The sequence below is a fragment of the Strigops habroptila genome, chromosome 1, assembly GCF_004027225.2.
Source record: "Strigops habroptila isolate Jane chromosome 1, bStrHab1.2.pri, whole genome shotgun sequence".
Lineage (NCBI taxonomy): Eukaryota > Metazoa > Chordata > Aves > Psittaciformes > Psittacidae > Strigops > Strigops habroptila.
The window spans coordinates 136,352,732-136,377,811 of record NC_044277.2 but is presented as its reverse complement, the minus strand read 5'-3'; the positions used below and the strand labels follow the sequence as shown (position 1 = coordinate 136,377,811).

At 37.7% G+C, this 25,080-nt stretch overlaps 1 protein-coding gene across 3 annotated transcripts in view; it reads left to right on the top strand.

Moving 5' to 3' along the window:
* Positions 1–25,080, top strand: part of ZNF385D (zinc finger protein 385D) — a 411,668-nt gene that overhangs the window by 233,848 nt on the left and 152,740 nt on the right. The window contains exon 1 of one of the 3 annotated variants that reach the window (XM_030499886.1): positions 14,078–14,437. The exons of the other annotated variants lie outside the window; for them this stretch is intronic. Within the exon in view, the coding sequence (XP_030355746.1) occupies positions 14,416–14,437 (22 nt within the window). The 5' untranslated portion in view covers positions 14,078–14,415. Of the gene's footprint in view, positions 1–14,077; positions 14,438–25,080 lie in introns of those variants that run through there. 3 annotated transcript variants of the gene reach the window in all.

The window sequence follows — 25,080 nt, the reverse complement described above, 5'->3', positions numbered from 1 at the left end:
CCTTTGTGTCTGGAAATGCAGTTATCACTGCCATAAGTGTGAGAGTGAGAGAGAGGGGGGAAGAGTGAGAAGAAGAGAAAGAAATCAGGAGATGAGGGACAAAAAGAGCTCCAGAAATTGCTGTAAAAAACCCGACAAAACAAACAAAACCCACAAGAACAAAACATACTGAATGAGTCAAATTAGGTAGTAAATGAGTAATATAGAAAGAAAAAAACATCAATCACAGATTACATGCCACATAACTATTCCTGCTGTGAAAAATTTTAACTAAGGTAATATTGCTATACTCCAGGGTGTACACAAAAGTACTGTGTTGGGGGGGAGGGGGGGAAGAGGGGGAAAGAAGGGGTGGAAAGCATGTGGATGCATTTCCTTATCTTACAATTATTATAAACCAAAATATTGTTAAATAAACCTGTTTATGAAGTATTGTTAAAAAAAACTGTTAATTTTTTTTTCCGTTAAATGTTGTGTAACTATATGCTCTAGTCAAGGGTCTATGGAAAATAAATATAATGCACTATATTGAAAATGGATTCCTGAGAAAGATCAATAAATGCTTTATGCAGCAGAATGAAGTTATCAAAATGCAAATATTTTAAACAACAGAGTTAACAATTGCCAAGATAAGCTGTTCCCTCAAAGCACACTGAAGACATTTCCTAGTTTACATAATGTAATTAAATTCAAGCCTGAAGAATTCAAATTTGTCCCAAAGACATTATTGGCAATGTGATTTAACGTGGTGATAAGGATGAAAATGTATCATGTTTGAAGGCCACAAGAGTATTACAAAATTACGTTTGAAAGCTGACAACAATTGTTTGCAAGCGTTTTCTTTGAAAACTACTCAATAGTGACATAATGAACAGAAGACCTTTTCCATTATTAGCAGCACAACCTCCTTCTGACATAATTTGGGTCAAGTTCACCCCAGTGTAACTTCCAGTCTCACTGAAGCTATACAAGAAGAAAATTACCCAGTTTTGTTTGGTGCAGGTGGGGGAACCTGCAAGAAAAACAACCCCCCAAACATGTAAGTGAACACAGTGTAAGGAAAATGTGAGTCAGTGCTTTCTTACAACATAGTAAACCATTTGGTTTATATTCTTTCAGCAATACGAGACAGGAGTACAGGTTTTATGTACACTGCTTTCTCACAGTTGGATTTATTGTTTGTGTGATAGGAGACAGTGTGAGCTGAATGCTGCCCTGGAGTTAAGAGCTCCAGGGGCTCAGCCTTTTTTCTGTCTCTAACTAATCTCTCTAATTATATTTTAAACCCACATTTCATCTGAAAACCAGGGATATACTATTTCTCATCTTGTAAGATCAGCTAGTTAAAAATGCAACAGCTCTTTGGAAAAAATATTAATATTATATCATAAATGTTCATGTCCTTTGATCCTTTTGTATTATGAGTGCCTCAAGTCTGGTAAATTAGGACTTCATTAGTCAGGGTACAGATAGATTAATTCTGTGAAGCATATCTTGGCACTGGTGATGGGGACATCTCAAAAGGTGCCAATGTTTTGCCGTTGATGAGCAAGAGTCATTTAGCTTTGCTGAGTTGAAAGGGTCTTTAACTAGCATTAAAAAGGGAGAGAACTCTTTGATTAGCAATGCTTCCTACTGGACAAGCTTTACAGTCAAACTGCCTCTCTTGAAATGATGTATTTGTTCCTTAACAACTTCATGGTGTGACCCTTGATTGACAGTGAAGTGGTATTTATAGTATTTAGCCAGTCATCAGAAATAACTAATTATGCCTCCCTTGGAATGTGCATGCTTTGATGACTCATGTAATATGCTCTAATTATCTCACAATTTGGTATCTCTGATACATTTAAAAATATGTACAGATGTAGTAGTGGTACTTAACATCTGCCTTCTTTCAAGTTCCATAAATTAAAGGTTTTGTAATTTTTAGGTGAAAACTGTTGCAGCTCCTGTGATGTCCCCTTTCAAAGTAATAGGTCTTTCTTGTTCAGTCAGTTACTCCTGCATTTGTTATTTTACAAAATCTTCTAGCAGGCTTGAACGCATGTAAGTCAAGGAAAAAAGATCAAAGGCTAATCCATTAGTAGTCTTTCAGATCTGACCTTTCTTTAGAAAATATTCTGTGAAAACTTTAAAATGACCCTTTACAAAAGGGTTAAAGACTAGCAGAAAAATCATGAAATACGTCGTATGTGCAACAGCAGAATCAAACCACTGGTTCATCTGCTTGTCTACTGGAAAAATCAGATTAAGTAGTCATATAACATGTAAAGAACAATCTGTTTCTTGAAGTTTGCTATTTTTATGTTGCTAGATAGAAAAAAATATGTAAAGTACTAAAGAAACCTTGAAAGTACTCATCATAAAATACTGCTTGAAATCCTCTAAACTGTGCTCTTCTGTGATTATTGTTGCCTTAAATTTATCTGAATCTATATTTTTTTTTAATTAAAAATAATCTAACTCCAAAGAAAAGTCAATAAATAATACTTAAACCCCAAAAATAACAACCTAACAATGTATATTGCCTCCCTCCGCTGTGCCCTGCCTGGCATCTAAGAATAACACACTTTATTATTTATCAAAAAACCCCAAACCTATTAGCGGGAATCTATCCACCAATTTTATGGTGGAGTTTCTTAGTTGGGAATTGTATTTTAACAGTGTGCTTGCATTTTTACCTCAGGAAAAAAACCCCAAAACATTAGCCTTGTAAGTAGCTTAGCTGGGTGTTGGGGAGAGATTTAATTGTTTGTTTTGATTAAGACCAAGGTATTTCATTTGGTCTTACCTATACTTCATGACCCACTGACACAAGAGAGCTATTCTGAAGATAGTCTTTTATAATTTGTCCTAGGGAAGTCTTTATTTGTAGAGCTAAACATTCATAGCATCAGACAGGAATTGATAATATCGCAAGCTTATTAAAGCACTCACCAGGTGTTTAGGAGACAGTAATCTAAATTTCTGTAATAAATGGATGAGGAGAGGTGACAGGAGGTAAAGCATGTGCTTTGGAACTGTGGATATTAATCCTTGCATAAGGGGGATGAGCCTTGGTTAGTCTGAGGATTGCTGGTTAACCTCCAGCTGGGACTAATCTGCTCACCCTTCAGGTGGCTCCAATGGACTTGAACCCAACAGAAGACCCCCTCCAATGACCTTGACTAAAACCATGATTAGTTCTTATTCTTCTCTTATGTATTGGTTGTGATGTTCAACAAAGATGAGGGGGAGGGGGAAAGAGGTTTCTAACCTGACTAGAACAGTTATGATGCTCAGAAGACAGAGGTGTAACCAGTCATGACAAATTTTGATGCCCAGCAGCAATGAACAGGAACCCACTAGGACTGTACTGAGGACAGTTCCTAACACTAATCATATGGTAACCTGTTAAATTTTGACTATTATATTTAACCTTTTCCTCATTGTAATCAAATGTCTCTGGGATACTGCATAGAAAGTAAAAAATAATACAATGGAACGCAAATTTTATCACTTCTAATTCTAAAATTTGATTGCCCTAATTTCCAATGATGAAAGAAAGATCCTCTTGTTAAGCAAGGGTTAGAAAGAAAAAGGGAAGCAGGAATCCTAATGTGACTGTTTACCTGTGCAGCAAGCTAATTATGCATCTGAGAAAGCATCTAGCATTGTCATGTTACACTGCATGCATAGGTGTGTGCATATGGCTGAATATAAATAGGTGTGTATATGAGCATGTGTGTGTTCTTTATGCAACATTGCACTACTAGTGCACGGTACTTCCTCAAGTTGTTCTTAGGCATTGATTTTAAGGGATGTAAATAAAGATGAAACATGGGCCAGTGGGTTTTAATGTATAGACAGTTACTCTTGGTAAAAATAATTACTTGATTAAATGCTCTGGTGGATGGTGATCAAGGAAGGAAGTGGTAGATAAGTAAAGAAAATGTATCAGTACAAAAAGTATCAACAGCTTACAGAACATGATAAATTATCTTTAGTGGGGTAGAACAGGCGCTGCAGGCTTTTTGCATGAAATGGTTTTACTGAGGCCTTTTATTTCTTACACTGTTTTCTATGAAAGCTTTTTCGTCAGTGATGCAGTTTCTATTGCACAAAATTAAACTGCCAAATCACTGCAACCCACAGATGAGCTAGAAGTCACTTTTACATTGCAGTCAAGTTTGTCTGAGCAGTCAGAACATAAATGTTGATAAAATGACAGTGAGTTCTTTACATACAAAGTAGAGGATCTGCAGGAGGAGTGAGTGTAGCAGTCCAGCATACAATCATGCGTCTTCATGAAAAACTCATCTTCTTTCTGCTATCTGCAGATTATTCCTCAGAGCTAGGCAGAGATACAGACAACTCTACAGCCAGCTTTTCCTCCTCTAACACCCGCAAGATGAGATGATGTTGGCATAACATAGTCCCTCTTGTCCATAGATTGTCAGTATGCTTGGAACAGTTGTCTCTTATCTACAGAGTCTGGAGAGATATGGCTGGGGCTTTCAAATCTAGCTGAAATGCTTTCAGTTGTCAATACATTGTAGGATTATGAAGCTATAATCTACACCTTCATCTGTGGTATACTGCTCATCTATATAGTGCAGACAAGAAAAAATTCTTTGAGGTAAGGTCTGATATTTTCTGTCTCCACATCCATATTTAGGCACTACAGTAACTAGACTTATCTTTAGAGCTACTGAGTGGCCAACTGACTAAAAATCAAGTCACTGAATTATCTAAAACCATCAGCAGTACTCTGTTAAGGCTATCATGTTACAAAGTTATCAATTTCTTAATTATTTTGGCATAAATATGATTGTGAAGTATTTGTACTGAGATGGACTCCGAAAAGTGCATATTGAAGAGAGAACTTGTCTTCATTCAACTGTAGGAAACAGAATTACTTATAGGATGCTATTATGGCAGGGTATTTTCAAACGTGATAATTAAATTCAGAGGTATGGCAGATCAAAAGGAAACTGTACAGAAAAAAGATGTAACAAGAAAGTCAGGAACAGATACAGACAGAAGTTTTTTGCTGTACATGCCATTCTGAATTAGAATGGCAGGAGGCTCTGTTAATAAGATCAAAAGGTGAGAGCAGAGATGAAAACTCTCCTTTTACTGTTAGTTATTATAAACCAGGTAGGAATGTATTTGAACACTATTGGCAGAGTCCTAAACAGCAGTAACTTCCTCCCCTCCTTCCCTTCTCGGAGAAAAGTACTGGAGCCTTTGAAATTTAAAAGAAATCAATTGTTTCAGGGTGATCGTCAACATTTTTTTTTTCTTTTCACTATTAACACTAAATGGCTATGTCACCTAACAGCAGTTTTGTGACATGTTCCCATTTTCTTTCTTATAGGTAAGCATGAATAGCATAAATTAATCCACAGGGTTTGTAGTGGAACATGGTTATTGTAGCATGCCAGCTTGGTTGTTCAAGAGTGGTGCTATACATTTTTGAGACAGACATTTTTGATCTGTGGTGGGATTTGCTTGTTTGTTTATATTTTGTTGTTGTTGGTCTTGTCTGGTTTGGAGTTCAGTGTTTTTTTTTCCATACGAAAATATTGAGGTACCGTGTGGTCACGTAAGACCCCAGGAATTTTTTTCTCAAGCACTGGGGAAGCTCATGTTATAGTTAATTCCTTAGAAGATAATTCAATTCTTCTTGTATAAATTTCATGCTGGTTTCACTTGCAGGTGTTGTTCATGTTCTGTTCTAAATTGCTGCTTAGCGCTGCTTAGCGCTGCTGAGCGCAGTTGGTAGTTGCTGTGATGATCCCAGGTGGAAGTGAATTTAAATGATTATGAGTGATCTGCAGGGGTCCCAGATCTTTTGAGAGGTTTGGAAGCCCTGGCTGCAATTCAGCTTGCGTTTCTCAGAGTACGTATATTAGGTGCATGTGTATAGGTATCTTCGAGTGAATTAGGTGTTTAAGCTCCCCTTTGGATCAGTGAAATTCTAGTCAATATAGATAATGGAGGTTGGAGAGAGACTTGGCCAACCAAAGTTGGTATCTGTGTCCAGATGTGATGCATAACTCTTCTGACTTTGTTGACTGCATCAATTTGATCTCTGTTGACTCTGATGGGAATTCAGACATCGAGCTCACAGGTAGGCACCCACGTGTGCACCTGAAAACATAGGTGTCAGTCTATGAGTCAAATCCTGCCTATAGTGAGATCTACTATGGAAAAAAATAAATATCACTGATACAATTAATTTCTTTGTATATGTTTCTTTGCTTAAGCAACATGCATACACATGGACATGTGAATCAAATTCAGCGTTGGTGTGAATAAAAACAGTGTACATTTTTCAAAACTGTCTCATGAAAAGCTGAAGACTATACTATAACTTGCATCTTTTTATACCCTCAAATCAGTGCTTTGTCTGCTGCCATTTTGTCACACTCCCCTTTTTGCATGGCAGTTTCTGATAGATTGCAGCTTGCTCACCTTTGACTAACGTTTCCTTTGGTAGCAATGCGTTGGATATTAAACTTGGATGTTAAAGAAAAATTCAAACACATCATATTGGTGTTCTATGAGATCAGTTAAACTGTTTTATAGTCACTGGAGATGAAATTTCTGCTGCCTAACTGTAACTGGCTAAAAGTGTACTGTCTAACCAAAGATAAATGTTGATACCCCTCTGTGAATCAGTGGAGCAAGAGAAATACCTACAGAGAGGAACTGGTCTTCCTCCTCTCAGATAACAGTTTACCAGGGGATGAGTTATCCCATGAGACACCTGTAGCACTGGCTAGTTTAGTTAAGATGCCTCCTTTTTCAGAAGTTAAATCTGGGTGTGTCTTAAGCTCCTGCCCGTTCCTGGTTCCAAACACGGTGCTGGCATCTTACAGATGCTTTGAGTGCTGCTGTGAAGTAACTCAGCGCTCCAAAGCAAGGAGAGAAGCTGTAGTGCTGTGCAGCTGGTAGTGTTTGTGTTCCTCTCTGGCTTAGGTCTCTGCTGCAGTTTTGCTCCTATCTATTCATCCAGTATAAAAACCAAGGTGTTCTGCACCCACTCACATTGGGACTGCATGTGCTGGCATTTGCCTCCTGTAGTTATATATTGAAATCATAGCTCAGTGCCTTCATCAATATTAGGAAATGTAAAATCATGCTGCATTGCTTTTTTCTTTTTTGAACAGCTCTATATAGCATCGGGAAAATAAAAGAGTATTGTTTCATGCCCGTATCTTGAAATTTTTCCATCTAGGGACTCAAGGGTGTGAAAATTGATTTGATTATATTCTATAGGAGCAAACAGGATGCAGATAAAATCTTTCATGTATTTTGTGTTTCAAGATGTTTTATTTCTTAAAGAAAAAATTGGGAGCAGAACAGTTTGGGAAGAAAAACATAGAAAGGCTTGGAAAGAAAACTGACACTTCCTTAAACAACTAGAGGTCACCAGATCACCAAAAAAAGGTCAGTTCATGTTCAGAAAATTGAAAGCTTTGACTAAAAGTCTGTTCTGGTTCAGCCATAAAATAAAGACAGCAACTAGAAATTGAAAAGCAACTTGGAACACAATTATAAAAGAGGAAGTGGATACTATCTATATAAATTAGAAGTAAGAAGTATGGAAAATTTATAGGGAAAGCCAAAAACAGGAAATGAAAAATCTGTGGTTGGCAAGGCAAAAGACAATAAATAAAGTTTTTAGTCTAATAAGAAAAAAATCCTAAGAGTTAAGCCACTAGATGGAGATAGTAAGATTGTTACGAGTGATTTGAAAGAGACATAAGTGTTAAAGAAATATTTTTATTCTGTGTTTTGAAAAATACTTGATACTATCCTCATGCCATGGGTGTGCTGAGGCACTTCATAAAATGCCTGGAAGAAAGACGGGAAGATGTCAAGCAGGAGGTACTTGGACTAAAAGCAATTTAGAATCAATAGGTTTGCTGAGGAGATCCCAATTTCATTGATGCACCTTCTAGAAAAAACAAAAAAAAACAAACCCCAAACTACCCAACCAAAAAAGAAATCCCAAACAAAAACCAGTCAAACACTCCCACTTCAAACACCCCCACTTCCAACACCCCCACCAAAAAAACCCCAAACCACCCACATGAAACCACAGGGCAATACAGGAGTGCTAATAATTTGATGGTTCTGAAATGTAACTGACACCTATGCAATAATCACATTGCTGTCATTTCTAAGCAAAATGAAGAGGTCTCTAATTAATAATGCAATAAACGTTAGCTATTTTAGTTTAACCAAATATAAACAGACAGGCAGTAAACAGGCCATTTCACTATGTAGTATCTGGGTTTGTTACTTGAGACTTGTTGTTTGATTGATAAAGATGATTTTAGAAATAAGACATGCATAGTTTTGGCCACTGTTTTCTTTTAAACAAATGCACCATACAGCATAAGGTATGTACGCATCTGATTAAGAAGGGATTAATTGACAGATCCTTTACATATCAAATGTAACTAATTCATGATGGTACAATAAGAAATACAAAATTCAGGTTGGACTTATGAATGGATTGCATCCCATAAATCAGAGTGCAAAAAATAAAAGAATCTAGAGTGTAAAAGCTGTACAGAATTTTTCAGTGCAACATCTAGATTTATGAGTTTAAATTTATATATCATAAATTTATATATTTGGAAAATACAATGCCTGGGTATAGTGATGACTCTTGAAATGTATGTTGCAAAATTGTAGAGAGTGTCGGAAAGATGGACAAAAAAAGTCAAACACTAATTTGTTCACCTTACCAAAGGTAGTGATGGATTGTCTACATGTGGTACACTCAAAACCCACATTACTTAATGAAGTACAGAAATGAAATTACAAGGGAAAGAGGGACAAAGGACGGACTATGCCTGTTGGAGTTGATGTTATCCCCAGTTCTAGTTTTCATTCTTTGAGTGAAAAAATAATAGGGTTTTTTTGTGTGTGTGTGAAAATATCTTTGACGTGAACTCAGACAAGCTTATCAGTCTTGTTTACCTTCAAGACCATCTTTCTCTTTAAAATTTGTATCAATATATGTACTAAAGCTTCTGCACCAGTTTTGTGCTCATCTGTATTAATTATCTCAAATCCTGTCATATGCTTAGGAGCAAAAGATGACAGGAGTGGGCGCTTAGTAAAACAATAAGCAGCAATAGTGCCTAAAATGTCACTTTGGTTTTATGTTGGCAACATTCTGTTTTTTTGTGTGATAACTACCCATATCCATGGAAAGGAAATTCAGAAAAATATGACCTTTCAATTACCATGTGTCATCTGTGCTCAAACTATAAAATACAAGAAGTAATAGCTTTAAGCTTACAAAAATGCATGTGGTTGCTTTTTATATTTCTTACACCTTGTATGTAGAAAATCCCAGTTGCTTAAAAACAACAGTTCTGCAGTTACTGTTATTGAACTGATAAAGTCTGCATGGCAAAGATTTGTAAAGGCTCTCAGAATCAAAGGTGGGTCTTTGTTTACCTCTTGAAAATGCTTTTATAGGAGGTTCTGGTTAGCCATTTCCAATAGAAAATGGAGCAGTTGATCAGATAGCAGCTAAACTAATGAAAAGCATCATGGAAGTGACAGGAAGATTAATTAAGTTCCTCCAGTTGTATTCACGTGTGGCAGTACAGAGTTCCTTTGGGTACTGCTGCAGTTAAATGGTGACAAATATTGCAGATTTCCAGAAGTGACACTTCTGAGTCAAGGGTAAAAAACACATTTGGTAGTTTTAGCCAGTGGAGAAACCAAAGATGAGCCTCTGTGATTAGTTAAAATATACAAATGTAACTTGCTCCTTCCCTTCTTATCCCTTTGCATAACCTCAAGAGATTAGTAACGAATCACAAAACCTGCATTATTGTGTAGTATGTCTTAAACTACTCCAGATGGCTTAAAAAATAAAAACAAACCAAATTTCTAGCTAATGTACTTAGTATATTTGAGTTGAGGCACAAAAATATGTGCGCTTGGAAACACTTTCAATTACTTTTGGAGCCTTACAAAACTGTGGCTTCTTTGCTGTTTTTAATTTCTGCACTGTGGTTACTGTAGTACTAATAGGAATGAAATACCTGCAAGACATAAATTTCCAAATTCTGTAGAATTTCTAGCCCTACTTTACTTTCAAGAATCTTTTAGGTTTGGGATGCTTTTGGCAAATTAGTAGATAAACTGTAATTTAGATTGCTTCTTCCACTTTATTTTCAGAAACAACTGTTAGCACAATACATTTTTATTCTTAATAGCCATCTCTGTACAGTAGATAAAATTTATTTTAGGAAAATATGGAAACCTTTCAAGTGTATGAGATCTTTTAGCCTTCTACACATGATGCATAAGCTTAAAATGTTGTGTCACTAGCATATTTTGTTGCCTACTGTTATATTTCTGCCAGCAGAGTCCCTTGATATGCTTCTGCATTTGCAAGGAAAGGTTTGTGGTCAGCCTCACTAATTGAAATTCATCAAAGCCAACTGGTAAAAGTCTGGGTATAAATCTAATATTAGTTGCCTCCTGGGAGAGTTCAAGACTGGAAGAGAGTTTTCCAGGAATCCTAGGGAATTAACTGGATGCATTAATATTAAATATTAATTGGTCTCAGCAAAAGACATGCCTGAGAGTGGTTTTAATACTTGCAGTGGAGGCATTGTGTAAATCAGTGGATAGATAAAAATCAGTAGAAAGCATAGATATCACAGCTAGTTCATGAAGTGGCCTTCTGGCTCTAGACCAAGTCAGGGGTGTGGGGTAACCTGTAGCTTTCCCATCTCTGGAGAAATGGAGGGTATATGCTGCACTTCTGGGACATTTGTAATCTTAGCTTGCTTTTTGTTTATTCTGAGGAGGTAATGCCTTGTGGGGTAGTCTGCGTTTTGAAAATCTGTCCTCTGTGGCAAGCCCTCTACCAAAGTGGGGTTGTCAAGGTGAGAAAGAACAGAAGAAATCGAGGTGGAGATGCTAGTAGGAAAAAAAGAAGGTTGGCAGGAAAGAGGATTTTGGGGAGTAGAAGCTAATTCTATTATTAGAAATAAAGGTGAGAGGTAGGTGTTTTAGCAGAAGGTATTTTTTTCGTGTTATGTTTGTGCTGCTTCTGAATCGCAGCGGTTTTGTGGTTTTGTTTTTATAGGTGAATCATGCATGAAAATATGTTAATTTTGCAGTGGACCTGCATCTGTAGCAAAGCTAAATGCTGGTTAGCCTGTGCTGGCTTGTTGATGACTGGGAGTTTGCACTGTGGGCTGACATCATGGGGTAATTTGCTCATTTGTTCTGCATGATCCTGCATGCCCAGACCAGGTCTACTCAGCTCTCCAGACAACACAAGTCTGCGCTGCTCCTGACTTCCCCACAGTTGTGTTCAGCAGTGTCCTCAGTGTTTAAGTTAAAACACCAGCCATTTGGGATTGAAATTCTGAACTAATCCTCACTTTCACTGACAGTGACAGTATCCCACTCTGGGAATAAAATTTATTATTTGTCCCTTGCTTGAAATTCCTTTTTGCAGTTTATTAATGTAGTATATGTGTAAATGAAAGCAGAATTTGGCATGGAGTATGTGAATTTGGGCTGTGACAGCTTTCTAGGAGAGACTACCATTTTCCCTCCTCTCTTTTATTTAATAGTTGAAATGCAAAGAAATTAAAGAAAAGTTCTTGTTTTAGTTTGTCTTTGGCTACTTTTGATTGTATGCTTATTGAAGAACGCAAGTAAAATGCAAAAAGGGGGGAGATAGTCCTGATTGTTCTGCATCCTAAAGGAAAAAACAAAATTGAAAGTAACATTCAGAACCAAGTAGTGGATCTACATAGATCTACATGGTACTCTGCTGTTTACACTGACCATCAGACTCCACCAAATTGGTGCAGGTATCGTGACAGAGCAGCCAGCTCAAGAAAGCATGTTTAAAGGCGGCGTGAGTGCTAGTGTACCCCTTCGCAGATATGCACTGTACATACCCGGGCTCTCAGCTGGCTAGCCAATGGCATGGATCAGGCATATTAGCTTGGAGGAGAAGACTGGAGGTAGCCTACATCTTGCAGGGTACGACTCCTGGTAGAATGAGCTCAAGCTTTTCTGTGATAAGGTAAATGCAGCCTGAGAGGGAAATGCTGTGCCTGGGCGCAGACTGTCCCGAAGGACTTCGCGCAGTACCTCTGCAAAAGCACTTTGGAGCTAGCAAAGGAGCTGAAGGATTTCACAGCGAATTGATTCTCTGAGCTTTTACCCTTGGTAAAGGGAAGGGAGGGAATGCTTGTGCTGCAGAAGGCTCCTAATAGTAGCTTATACCTACTGCTCAGAGGATATTAGAGTGGCTCAGCTGAGATATTTTAAACCAGCCTTGGAGGGTGGTATTTTCTCCTGTAGCAAGGTGTCCTTCCCTATACAGTAGAAGTGAATAAGCATTGTAATGATGAAATAGAAGAAAGGAAGGTGCCACGAATACCCTCTGTTACTTGCTGTCCAAACCCTCCAGTTAAAATACTGGCCATCGTTTCTAGAGAACTTCTTTTTTCCCCCCGGGGGTTTCTAGGTGATATTTCTGCACTGTGGTGTAGGAATTGCTCAACTTAAGTTTCTATTGGACAGTGTGAACCACACAAGAAGTCTTGATCTTCATCCCTCATGCACTGTGGCCGGAAAGTATGCTCCTGCACTGTTCGTTTTTTAGTGGTGAAGCAGTTTATTTTCGAGTTGATCTCATTTCAGGTCTGCCTCTTCCTAGGGGCAGCTGGAATAAGAAAGGGCACTGAGGAAGGCTAGGCATCAGAAACAGAGAGTTGTGGGACTTCCAGTGAGGGACAGAACTGAAATTCATGCCCCAGTTCCCCCCAGCAGTGTTTAATCTCGGTGACTTTCCTACAGGTAGCATGAAATCTCATGAGAGCAATGCTACGGAGGAATCCTGCTGAGACATGCGTAGTGGTGGTGTACATCAGGGCCCTTAATTCTTCTGCTGCAAGTGGAACATTCGTTGGCTGCTGTGCTGGTGGCATAATTTTGCCCTAAGTGATTGGACCTCATGAAATAATAGTTATTGCGTGGAGCTTTTACAAATAAGAAGTGGAGCTTTAAATGAATTATACCTGTCATCCTCTTTCCTGTAAAATAAAAGCATTCATCCCATTAGAACCTATTATAATGAAATAAATGCTTCGGCATACTGTCCATTATTTTTTTACCTTTATTTAGTTTAAGTGTATTATCAGTGATACACGCCAGACTGACAGCAGGAAACCAATGTCCTCTATAGACTCATAGAAGAGACATAATACGGGCATAAATACAAACCGCATCATGTTCAGTACGCTGCTACACCGGTGTGTGTCAGATCTATCTCAAGGCACTATGCTCAGAAGGTGGAGAGTATTTCGGTATTTCTTTGGTCAGTCTTCCTCTGAAGCTGCTATGAGTTCATATAGCATCAGGGACTGTGCGGGGACTTATTTACAACAAACTTAGGACCACTTCATTTGTCACAGAACAATAAAATAGCTACCATCTGCTAATGACTTATCAGCCTGGGCCAGAAAGGAACTGGAGACCTGGAGGGTGAAAGGTTGTAAACTCCATTACAAATCCTCGCTCTCATGTAGCTCCTATCCTCACGCTTTGTTATTCATGCAAAGAAATCGTAGCTTAAAGAAATCAGTTCAGCTCTATTGAAATTGAACTACCTATTTGTCAGTTGCTTTTTAAAAATAGAAGCAGACTAAGCTTTATCCAACATTTGGATTAAAATAATTTATTTAAATGGAACTATGGACTTGTTTAAAAAAAAAAAAAAAAGTCCCTGGGGACATGAGCTTACAAAGTGCCAAGCATCTTTATCTTCTACTGAAGCTGGGGAATCGGGGCACTCAGGGCTTCTCCTGGAGCCTGCCCTTCAAAGAAAAATACTCTAACAATATACGCTTTGTCTTTCCCATCTATTATACAATTGAGCACGTTATGTCACTAAATGTGCTTGCTGCCAAAAAAAAAAGGAGGGGTGGGGAGGGAAAGGGCAAAAAATTACATACCATTTTAGAAGTGGTTTTTTTCTATTTTTCCCTAAGCCAGAGTTACGTTAACCAGGATTTTACAGCACGTCGTTGCGAGCCCGTTAAGGAAAAGATCTGTTTGTAGTACTCTTAGCCCTGATGTCACAGGCACAGCAAGGACATCAGAAGGAGGAGTCAGATTACAGTAAGAATGGGCAGTGCAGCATGCAGCCGGAGTAAACGCTAAATCAGACAGGGATTGTATCAGGGATAAGACTGCCTGCAAAGCGCTCATCCTGAGGAGGCACGCTGCTCACTCACGCTTCTTGTGCTGGGAAATTTCCACATAATGTAGAATGAAAGAGCTCCGTTTTACATGTCAGCCCTGTGCGGGAGCTAATGCTGAATACACAGCGGTGGGATCCTGACTGCATGATTAATGAGAAACATAATGTATTTTGGTAAGTGTTAACTATGATGTAATTCTGCTTCAGCTCACATTATCAATAGGAGCGATTATTATAAATTTCAGATTCAAGAACATTTCGTGCTGGCACGCACCTAAAACTGACAACTGGGGAATCCTGTTGGCTTTGCAGTTTGAAAGGATTCTATTGTCTGGGAAATTTTCTGTTTGAGTGGGCTACTGCATAGTTTTAGCAGCTTGAAAAATAAGCCAGATAAGATGAACTCATCCTCGGTTTGTTTTAAATGAACTTGTGTTTCATCTGCTGAGAGGGGATGAGAAGCAGTTGTCAGGCATGGGAAGTTTTAGACGAACTTAATGTAATGGACAAGCTGCTACTGCACTGTCTGTGGTGGGGAGGCACAGTAAGCCTTGGTATTTCATTCAGCTTTTAGTTTGAAGAATTCCGGGATACAAAGGCAAAACAACGCTTTATTTGCAGTGGTGTGTTTGCCAAGTACTCTGCATTATGCAGATCACCGGTGTGGGGTTGGCTCCTAGCACACCACAAAATGCATGTTATTTTAAGCCTTTAGAGGTCTCGGAGCTGTTAAATATTTGTGCAGAGTTTAGTTTTGTCGCTTGATGGAAATCTTCCTTAGGCTTACAGCTGAGCTGGCTGCATACCCTAAAAACATGCTGGAGCGTAGAGCTATGTCTAAGCAATATTGTGCTGGTGCTGCAGAACTGAGCTGGGAGGTACAATTGCAATATAATGCTGCAAGTTAGTGCTGCTAAATAGCAAGAAAAAGAAATAGCAAATTGGGTTGTGTGATGGAAAAATACTATTCCTGACTACTTGAAATCTCATCGAGCCTCAGTGTTAATTTATAGCTGCATAATGCTTAGAATGAACACAAAGCAGAGAGTTGGAGGATTTCTGGGACATTCAGCAGCGTTCTCAGTTTCATTAAATATTGAATCAGGAGTTCTCTTCAAACTTTAAGAGACGAACTTTTGTAATATTCTGAGCCCTCACAAAAGTACTGTGATTTCTGACAAGCTATGCATTATTTTCTCATTTTCTTAAAATAAAAAAATATTTGAGGAGGGATGTGTGTGAGGTGGGGTTGTCTTTAACAGTGAAACCCATCAATTAGTAAAGCAGGTAGCAGATTGATTTTGTCTGTCCTAACAGAAAAAATACACATTGTCTGTGTTGTCAGAACTGTTCAGAGTCCTTTTCAAAGATAAATGTGCAATGTTTTAGCTTTGCTGTATTTTGCAAAGACTGAGGAAGAAAAGAGAAGCATTATGGTATTGGGTTTGAGTATCTGGATTAAGTCTCTTCACCGTTTTTTAACGGTGGCGTTAGGTTAATTTTTTGCTCATTTCTTTTGGATTATTTTTCTACGTTTAATAGCATTGCAAGCACAAGATGGATTTTCTTTTTTTTACAGTCAGTTGCCTGTGTGACTAGGATTAGAAGTTATGGTTTCCTGAAGTTATACGGGTTAGGGTATTAGGTATATGTTAGCTGTATGGTATTTAATTCTACTTTTTTCTGTGTATAATTTTCAGAAACATGTAATGATGATCAAACTCATTTTGGTGTTATTTCTTTGAAAAAAATACAAACCACTGTTTCACATGCATATTTGTTTTGTGGTGCAACACAGGTTTTTAACTGGAACAAACTGAATTGTGTTTTATCTCAGCTTTGTAGGAAATTGAACTTCTGAGAGCAGAGCTGAAAGTTTCTGTTAGGCAGGTTCTCAGTATGATTTGTTCAGTCTGACACTTCCTTTAATCTGAAGTTTTAAAAGAATGTTCTTGTTTCTTTCTGTCTTTTGCATAAAAAAGCATGAGTTAATGGGGATAATGTTTACCTGTGGTTGTTCTGGGTGTTTTCCTGCTCTGTCTGTGAGAATCCAGAACATCTGTAATCTCACTGCACAATTCACTATGGCACAGAGCCGGGTGAAAGCTTGATTGCATACATCATGCACCTATTTTGACTTAAAATTACTATAGCCATCATACAGACAATATCAGGACTTTGTATTTGCTGAGGAAAAAAATAATTTCCTTTTAATATTAGTAAAAAATTCTGTGGTGTTTTTTGTTGGTATTTTTTTTTTTTCCCCTCTGGGTATTCTGCTATTAGGCTACCAGAAGTATAGGAAGGCAAGAAAAAGAAAGCATTTTTGCATGTTTGTATGCATCTTGCTTGATTTTCTGGGCCGCCTTGTTTAATTGCTGCTGATGTAAGGTGGCATAATGGGAACACACATGTACAGGGTTAATATTGGAATAAATACTGAATAAACTAGCATGGACCTAACCCTCTGAAAGTACGATTATTATAGAGCAAGAATTAATGGGTGAAGTGAATTTCTTAACAATCAGAGAGAAAAGTTGTTAAATTCGGGAATCGGTCATAGTGTTTATTGCTCGCTTTAAAGCTGAAGTCTCCAAGAAGATTTTGGGCTGGGCTGTTCTACTATTCTACTACATTCTAATATTATATTCTACTGCTCGAGCTGAGCCTTCAAATAACTAAACTTATTGTGACCCTTCTAATTGCACAAGCCTTTCTTTTACATTGCACCAGATTTTTGATGGAGTGGTTTTAATAACTGCTAGTTTTCAGTCACCGTGCTGTGCTTTAGAATTTGTTGTTTGGTCACCGTGGATACATTTGTTACTTATTGAGTTGGTTTTGCATTCATCATTTCAAGTTGAACAGAAATATGGAATTGTAATAATAATAATAAAAATCCTACAAAATGATGTAGTGTGTTTATAGAGTAAGCCAAAAGCCAATGAAAATAATGGATTTCTGTTAAGTGTTTTAATAGGTTGACATTTTGCACTTAGAACATACATACCTATCCCAAAGCAACTTTTGCTTGCGTTTATCATGGAGTTAATAATTTAGCATAAGATAAATCAGTTGCGACCAATCTCAGCAGCTCTGAGAGGAGAAACAGTGGGTGGCTGTCAGTGCCACAGTGCTGATGTTGCACGCTGATAACGGGACCTCCTGTAGTCCTGCTCAACACAAGGGTTTCTGCTGTGGCTAATGGTCATAGCTGGACGCTGCCACCTCTACCTTAAAAGGTCCTGCGGGCTGCCTTGGCTCAGCCACCTTGCCATCATGATGCCTTCCTCGGCCTGGCAGCGCGGGCGGCTCATGGGAGCTGGCTTGTTCTGCGAGTGCGATGGCCGCTGCGGCCGTCCCTCAGGCTGGGCAGCCAGGCTGGTCGCTCAGGTGAAAAGCACTCTTCACCATTTGGGAGGGGAAGGGGGAGAGCTTTTGGTGTGTTCCGTGCACTGACGCCACGCTTGGCGGTCATCAAACCGGAGGAAACACTGCAGTGATATTGCAGTTATGGGACAGTGATCACTGGTCCTCAGGGCTCGGCAAACCCTGGCTAGAATCGAGAGAGAAACCAATCCTCCACCCCCACTACCAAAAATATCATTCATGCGCCCCCATACCTTGCTGTTACTGTAAAGAAGCTCAACCAAAAAAACCCTAAAGTTAAAATTTACCATGAAAAAGAGGAGGAAAAAAAAGAGAGAACCTTATACCTTTCCTTTATTTTTTTTTCCCCTCCTTTCCACCCCCTGTGAACCTATTACTGTTTTAAGTATCCTCTGTTCTCAATGCTTCCATTCATATTATACAAGAAATCTGAACTATTGGGGTGGAAATTAATATCTTATGGGATAAAATAATAGAACTGTTGGGGGGGGGGGGAAACAAACAATCTTTGCCTGAATATGCCATCACATTTCTGTTTGCATGCTGGCTGTTTTCATTTTCGGTGGTGGTTTTTGTCAGTCAGTGTTGTAGAGTGTAGTAATTCATCTGCATACATACTACTATTCTGAGTATCACTTTATATTTCTGGAACATTTTCTTGTAGAAAAGCTTCATGCTGGATGAGTCACGAAAGAAAAAATAACACTACACCCCCCACCCCCCAAATCTCACCACCTCTTTACAGAAAACACACATTGTGCAAGCCAGCCAACCAACCAACAAAACCTGTTTCAGCAGTTTCAGTGAAAATATTTAGTTGTCACTGGTTTGTTTTTAGGTTATATTTCCCTAGGTTAGACACTACGGAGGCCTTTTGTAGCATTTCTGTTTGTCTTCGTTTTAGGCAGGATGAATCGGTGATGATAAGTCTGTGCTTTTAAAATGTTTTAGGAAACACAGATACTGGGTTATTAACTGTATTTTATCACCAGCCATCTGCAATAAGAAAGCGTGGTTAATATATAATGGATGCTGTATGTGAGAAGCATTCAGCTGAGCAAGCCAATATATAGGATCTTGAAATCTGTGTGAGCCTGTTGTTTATACTTGGAATATAACAGCCTCCTGGGCAGTGAAGTTCGTATCTTGAAGCACTGAATAATCATTAATGCATGTATACATAATAATAATTTTAAAAAAATTCATGTTTGAACTTACAGAAACTGCTCTGTGGTAGATTGTACCCTTTTAGATTCTATTACAGAAACTGTTCATTTAGAATACCTCTAAATATATCTAGTATGTTTCCATAAATAAAGGGTGATTTCACCATATCACACACACAAAAAAAACCTCGTTTCCAACCCTAACCATTCTATGATTCTACGATTCCCAGTGTTACCCTTCTCGTGGGTAGCAGAATTGCTCCAAAACCAAAATTAGAATTAATGATTTCTTGCTTCATTAGAGACAGTTAGATCACAGTTGCTTCAGCTGAAGGTCCTTTAATAGAAAGTGTGTGTATGTGAGTGTGCACATGCAAGCGCGCATGTGAATGTGTGTCTGTACATATTTTAACTGGGATGACTGTAGAATTTAATCCTGTATCCCTTCTTAACAAATGTCTTGCTTCTGTTAAGAAATGAAATGTTAAGTAGAAACCAGTTTTTTTAAATTTTCATTACAATGTCATACCTCTATCCTTTTTCATCTTTTTTCTTAAAAGAGAATTCATATAAAATATTTTTATAAAATATTTGAATGAGACCCTTTGAGCGTGGAATTATCTCAGAGTCATGTGGCTTCTACTTCTCTGTAACTGTATGCAGATATCCTTCCATATTGTTTTGATTTTTTTTTTTTTTAAATAACCTAGCAGCAGCTCTAGAAATTTTTGTAGTTAATCAGGTTAGAGGAATCCTTTTGAAGCTTTTGCTTCTCATTGCACTAAAGAAAATGATGATACTTGAGAAAGAAGAAATATATTTGGACTTGATAAAGGAAATATTTCAATTTCGTATTAGAGTGTGAAAAGTTCTTGAAATATAATAGATGTCATAAGGGCTTCAGTTTTAAAAAAGGGTTATTATATGTAATATACTGCAAAGATTACTTTTGCAGCTGAAATTGCATATATGATTTGTTGGCTAGAAATTCCAAAGCCTGAAGTGTCTGAGGTCGTACTTGAATCAAATTGCTGCATTTGAAAGTGGGAAAAAGCTTTGCTCTGTTGTAGGGCTAAGTTGTTACATGGTACAGCCGCGTTCTGTAGGTCAGCCTGCATTCACACTGATTTTAGCAATGCATTCTGCAAGGTCTGTTTAGGGTTGAAAAATCTAGTATGTGAAGCTGCATTATTGGCATGCTCATATATTTAGACCTCCTGCGCATTTTGTTGACCACTTCTTTCAGTTTATCAGTCTGATGCTCATGAACTTATTCCCCTCAAACAACTTTTTTTGTTTGTTTTTGCTTTGTACATATGCACCATAAAGAGTTATTCCAATCATAAGAATGGTATGACAGCCTAAAGAAGTTGGCAAGGATCTGGATCTGGATCAAATGTGAAATATGCAACTGTAATTTGAGATAGAAATTGTAGGGGAGGCTTTTATGAAAGTTTGATTACTGTATCCCCCTTGCCTCTTGTTAACATCTACAATAATAGAGTTCTGTCTTTTTTGATGCTTAAAACTATATTAATTGAAAACTTCTTTAGGTTTGAAAAAAGGTAAGACATCTTGAGCCCTTATATAACTAGAGCATTTAAACAAAAGCACTTGTTCTCTCTCAGGTTTCTGTTTGGGTTTTTTTCCTCCCTATTTCTGCATTGGCAAAGGTCACAACTGTTTTAAAAAGTTGGGGTTATATCAGTCCCCCTTTTTTTTTTTTTTTTTTTTTAAATACCTCAACTAGCTGGCTGAACCAGTTGTTTGGAAATCAGGGGAAATTCTTTCATCACTATGGGATCAGGTCCTGTCTCTATTACCCAGCCAACTAATTTACTCTGTTTTATAGTCCCTGCAGATTTCAGAATTTAAAACCATAATGTACCACTTGCTTTTCAAGTAAAGCTTGAAAAGCTCCTGGGGTTTGGTAATGTATAGTAGCTTCATCTCTGAAGCAGTTACAGGAGATAGAAAAATGAGATTGGCTGGGAGTGTCTGCTAACTGGGTATGGCTGTTTGAAATTTTAGCATATATTTAAGATCTCAAAGGTGTTTGGCTTATGTTGGTAATTTTTATACTGTATATTGTTTCTGTGTTCTGTTTATTGCAATGCAGTCTGGTAGTCTGTTCCCCAATTCTCTCGTTCAGAAAACAATATAGAGCCTAAAAAGTAGGTGTCTCTTAGAAAACCATCTGAATATTAAAACTGCTTTGTTAAGAACAAAGGAAAAAAGCTAGGCTTAATTTACTCTTTGATTACTACTTCACAGTGGTTCTCTTATTTATTTACTTTTATGGTGTAATTGAAAAAGCAGGTGGACAGTACGGTTTATTCAAATGAAAGCCGTGAAAATTTTCTCTACTTTTCTTGTTGACCTTGTTTACTCAATTTGTTTACTATGGAGTGTAGTAAGTTATGAAGACAGAGAGAGGTAATGGCTGTTTTCCCATACTGTTACCCATTGTTGCACTAGGGATCAATATTAAGTGAAAGTAAAAAAACCAAAAAAAACCAAAAAAACAAAAAAAAAGAAATATATAAAAAGGCAAAATATGCAATTGTGGGAGGGAGAAAAAAAAAAAAAGGAGGAGATGGGAAGGAAGGGAGGAAGCCAGTCTTGGCAATATCAGTGCTCTTCTTGCTAAGCCAAGTCATTTTTCAGAAGTGACCTGGGGGTCTACTGTCTCTATAGTGCAATGTTTAGCAAATTAGGTTTTGTTTGCTGGTATTTACCTGTGATAGCAAATCCACTCACCTTCTGTCAAAACCAACCACACACAAGGAGCATTTAGTTTGCCAGATATGTGACTATTTCATAGCAAGCACACCACTCCTTTGTTTTTCTATTATTACTGGTAAGTTGTGCTGCTTTAGCAGCAAATTTTTCAACAGTGGAAGTTGAGCAAGCTTGTTTGCTCATAGGTAGTGCAGGAAAAAATAATATCTTTGCTTCAACTGTTCATGCAGCATCTGTTATTTTTAGTAGCAATTTTCATTTCTTTAAGAAGGAAAAACTGGCAGGGATACATAAAACTTTATCTAATCTCTTATTTAACTTTGTGATTCCTGTGTTTATAAAGGATAAATTCTAACAAGTCAAGTCAAACAGGCTATAAAATGTTGTGTATGCATATGTAAAGATATATTTAAATCCTTTCCCTTTTTGTCTCCCTCTGACTGAGGGAATGGCAGCCATGTAAATATGGGTGCTGTAAAGCCATTGTAGTGCATTAGTTCTAGTATCCTTGCATGCTTTTAGTGCTCAAGACATGATGTAATCATTTACAAACATTTGTCTCGCCAATCCTGACCACAGTCTGTCTACCTTGTAAAATTGCTTATTTAGTCCTCCTCTCCACATACAGTGCTAGGGTGGCACTAACTTCCTAGTAACACATGTAGTTTCTGTTGGCTTAAATCTTAGTAGCAGTAAGTATTTGGAAATTGCATTGGTCCACATGGTATTATTTTTCTCTCCCCTTTCTTTCTTTACTAAGAAAGGTTCTGAACTAACTCTTTTGCAATTGGGTTGAAGTAAAAATTTTCAGCACATTTGTAGATTCTCACTGGGTTTCCTTTTTTTTTTTTTTTAATGCTTTGCAGTATTTTTATAGAACATTAAAAATACTTTCTTACATAGGTACAACTGACAAATCTACTCAATGTTAATTAGCAGACCACCATTTGGGTTCCTATGGGTTCTGTAGCAGCTGGACATCTGTCATCTCTTTGGATGTGCTATATAGAAAGTACAATGCCTTGCAGAAATACCTGTGTATGGTCAGATCCATGTATATGAGGCAAGTATCTTTCATATCAGGATTTAGCTCTACACACTCCAACAGTGCATGTAATAGATTACCTTACCAATTCAATGTAAAAAGAATCAGTGGCCTTAAAGAAGGATATTACTACACATAAATAGCCCACACAGATATGTTCCTCCGCATGAATGAACTTACTTAATGTAATAAACAAACACTGAAAGACTGAAAACATATTAAAAAACCATAAAGCAACATTTAAAATCTGTCTAAAAATGTAGATACCATCAAAATGTGGTTGTAAGAAGCCTTAGTGTGTATATAAAATTCTGCTGCCAGAGAAAGGCAGGCAGGCGAAGGTAAAGCACTGTGGCATGCTGATGCTGCTGCAAAATGGTACTGGCAGCACCACCCTGCACAAGCACTCCTCTGTTCTGCCTGTACTGACTACCTTGAAGCAAAAATATCATCACATGTTATCATCAGCACATAGGGAAGAAAATTTATTTAAATAGCCTGAAATTAACTGTGTGAAGACAATGAATAAATGAATGCTATGTGTCACTGTGGACATCTAGACAACTCTACAGATTTTTAGGAAGATAATACAGATGTTTAGAACATTATTTTTATTGCTTATTCTCTTATGTCCTGATTTTTTTTCTCAGTTAAATATATCCAAAAGAATCAACATAGTGGGGTAAAGCAGCACAGAACTGTCTAGGTAGGCAGTCTTTGTTGATACTTAGGATTGAAAGAACATTAACAATTAATACTCCTAAATTATTCCTCAGCTTATACACATCACATGAACATTGCTAGAATAAGCTTTTTGCGCGTTTCTAGTAGGCAGATTTCTTCACGGCAATATTCACAAAGATAACAATTGTATGATATGTTCTTGTAATTTTTTTGAAGACATTTTAATGTTAAAAGCTATGCCAGCAAATCTTCAGTGATACAAAGCTCACTTAAGATTCATCTGGAGACGGAAACAGTGCCATCTGACCTCAGTATATATTCAAATGAATTATGAATGGTTTATATCAAATATCTGTTCGAGAGACCCCAGCTGAGCTAATATCTTCCAAATCACAAAGATAAGAAGAAATAATGTTCATTCTAAATTACTAGCCCTTTTTAGGAAGCTTACAGTAATAGATGGCTAATGTTAAAGAATGTTTAAAATAATGGATAGTTAGTCTTTTAAGAAATCTTTTCAAGGTGCCTGTGATAGACAGAACTCCACTTTTGCAGGTTCTGCTATCTATGTAGCCAACCTCAGTTCTAGAAAATAATGTAGGGAGCTGGTTTTGGTAGTATATTGGTTGAGGTAATACTGACAGTTTTGTCTGAAAGAAGTTGGGCAGTTTTTGAAATCTGTTGATGTAATGCATGTATGGCAACTGCTGGCAGGTACAAAAAAAAAAGCTCTTGCAAGTTCAAGAATCTTTCAGTAAAAATTGAGCTTTCCTCACTGATACTGTTTTTACTGACACTGATCTGTTCTTCATAGTGAAGAAAGAATTTTTCAGAAAGTAATTATTATTCGTAATGAACTGTAGAAAGTGTCAGACTGTGTTAATAGATTTGCTTGAACTCAGTTTCATTTGCTGTACCAAACATGCTGAGAAACTTCTATGGTCCCCAGTAAAGCAAGAGATCCAACTGTGCTGGAAATATTAAATCAGACCTAGTCTAATTAAGGTAACTGTCAAATAATTTGTAACAGTTTTGTTTAGTATCTCCAATAATTTCAAATTTGAATTAAATGCTTGTTAAAATCTTAAATTGATCATCAGCGGTATAGTTGAACCATTTGGGGAGCAGGTCTGGGGCTGAAGGACATTGGCATGCCCAGCAGCATGGCCACCATGTGTTTCTTCCTCACCCACTGCCAGCCTAGAAGTACAGGCGGAAGGATTGATCCAGTTGGGTTGCAGTTCCCATTCAAACAATTGTTCCCTGTCTCACAGCCAGAAGAGGTGCTGAAAGTGATGGAGAAGTGAGCTTGGGCAGTTGGATAACTTGATTTGCATTGGCCTTGAAATTCCCCTTGCATGGGGAGTCCCACTTATGGGAATATGCATCTGCAGGAGGAAACATGCTGCCACAGGTTTCCTCATGGTTGGAACTAGATGATCTTAAGGTCCTTTCCAACCCTAACTACTCTATGACTCTATGCTAGAGAAACTCTGCACACCTGTGGGGGAAGACTCTGTCAGTTCCCTTGTCACCTGAGCTTTGATGGTTTCCATAGTAGATCTCAGGAATTATGAGGCAATGAAAGCTATGCAGATTTTCTTTTTTCAGGAAGTGGATGAAAACCACCAACTTCTTTTCCAGAAGGTAGAAAGCAGCTTTCATCTGAAAAATAAAAAAAATAGTCATGGTTACTGTTAAAAATTTCCATTACCAAGTCATCAGTGCCAGTAATGACAATAGGCAATTAAGTCAACTGAGCTATTTAGTGCTATACATCCGTAAGTCCA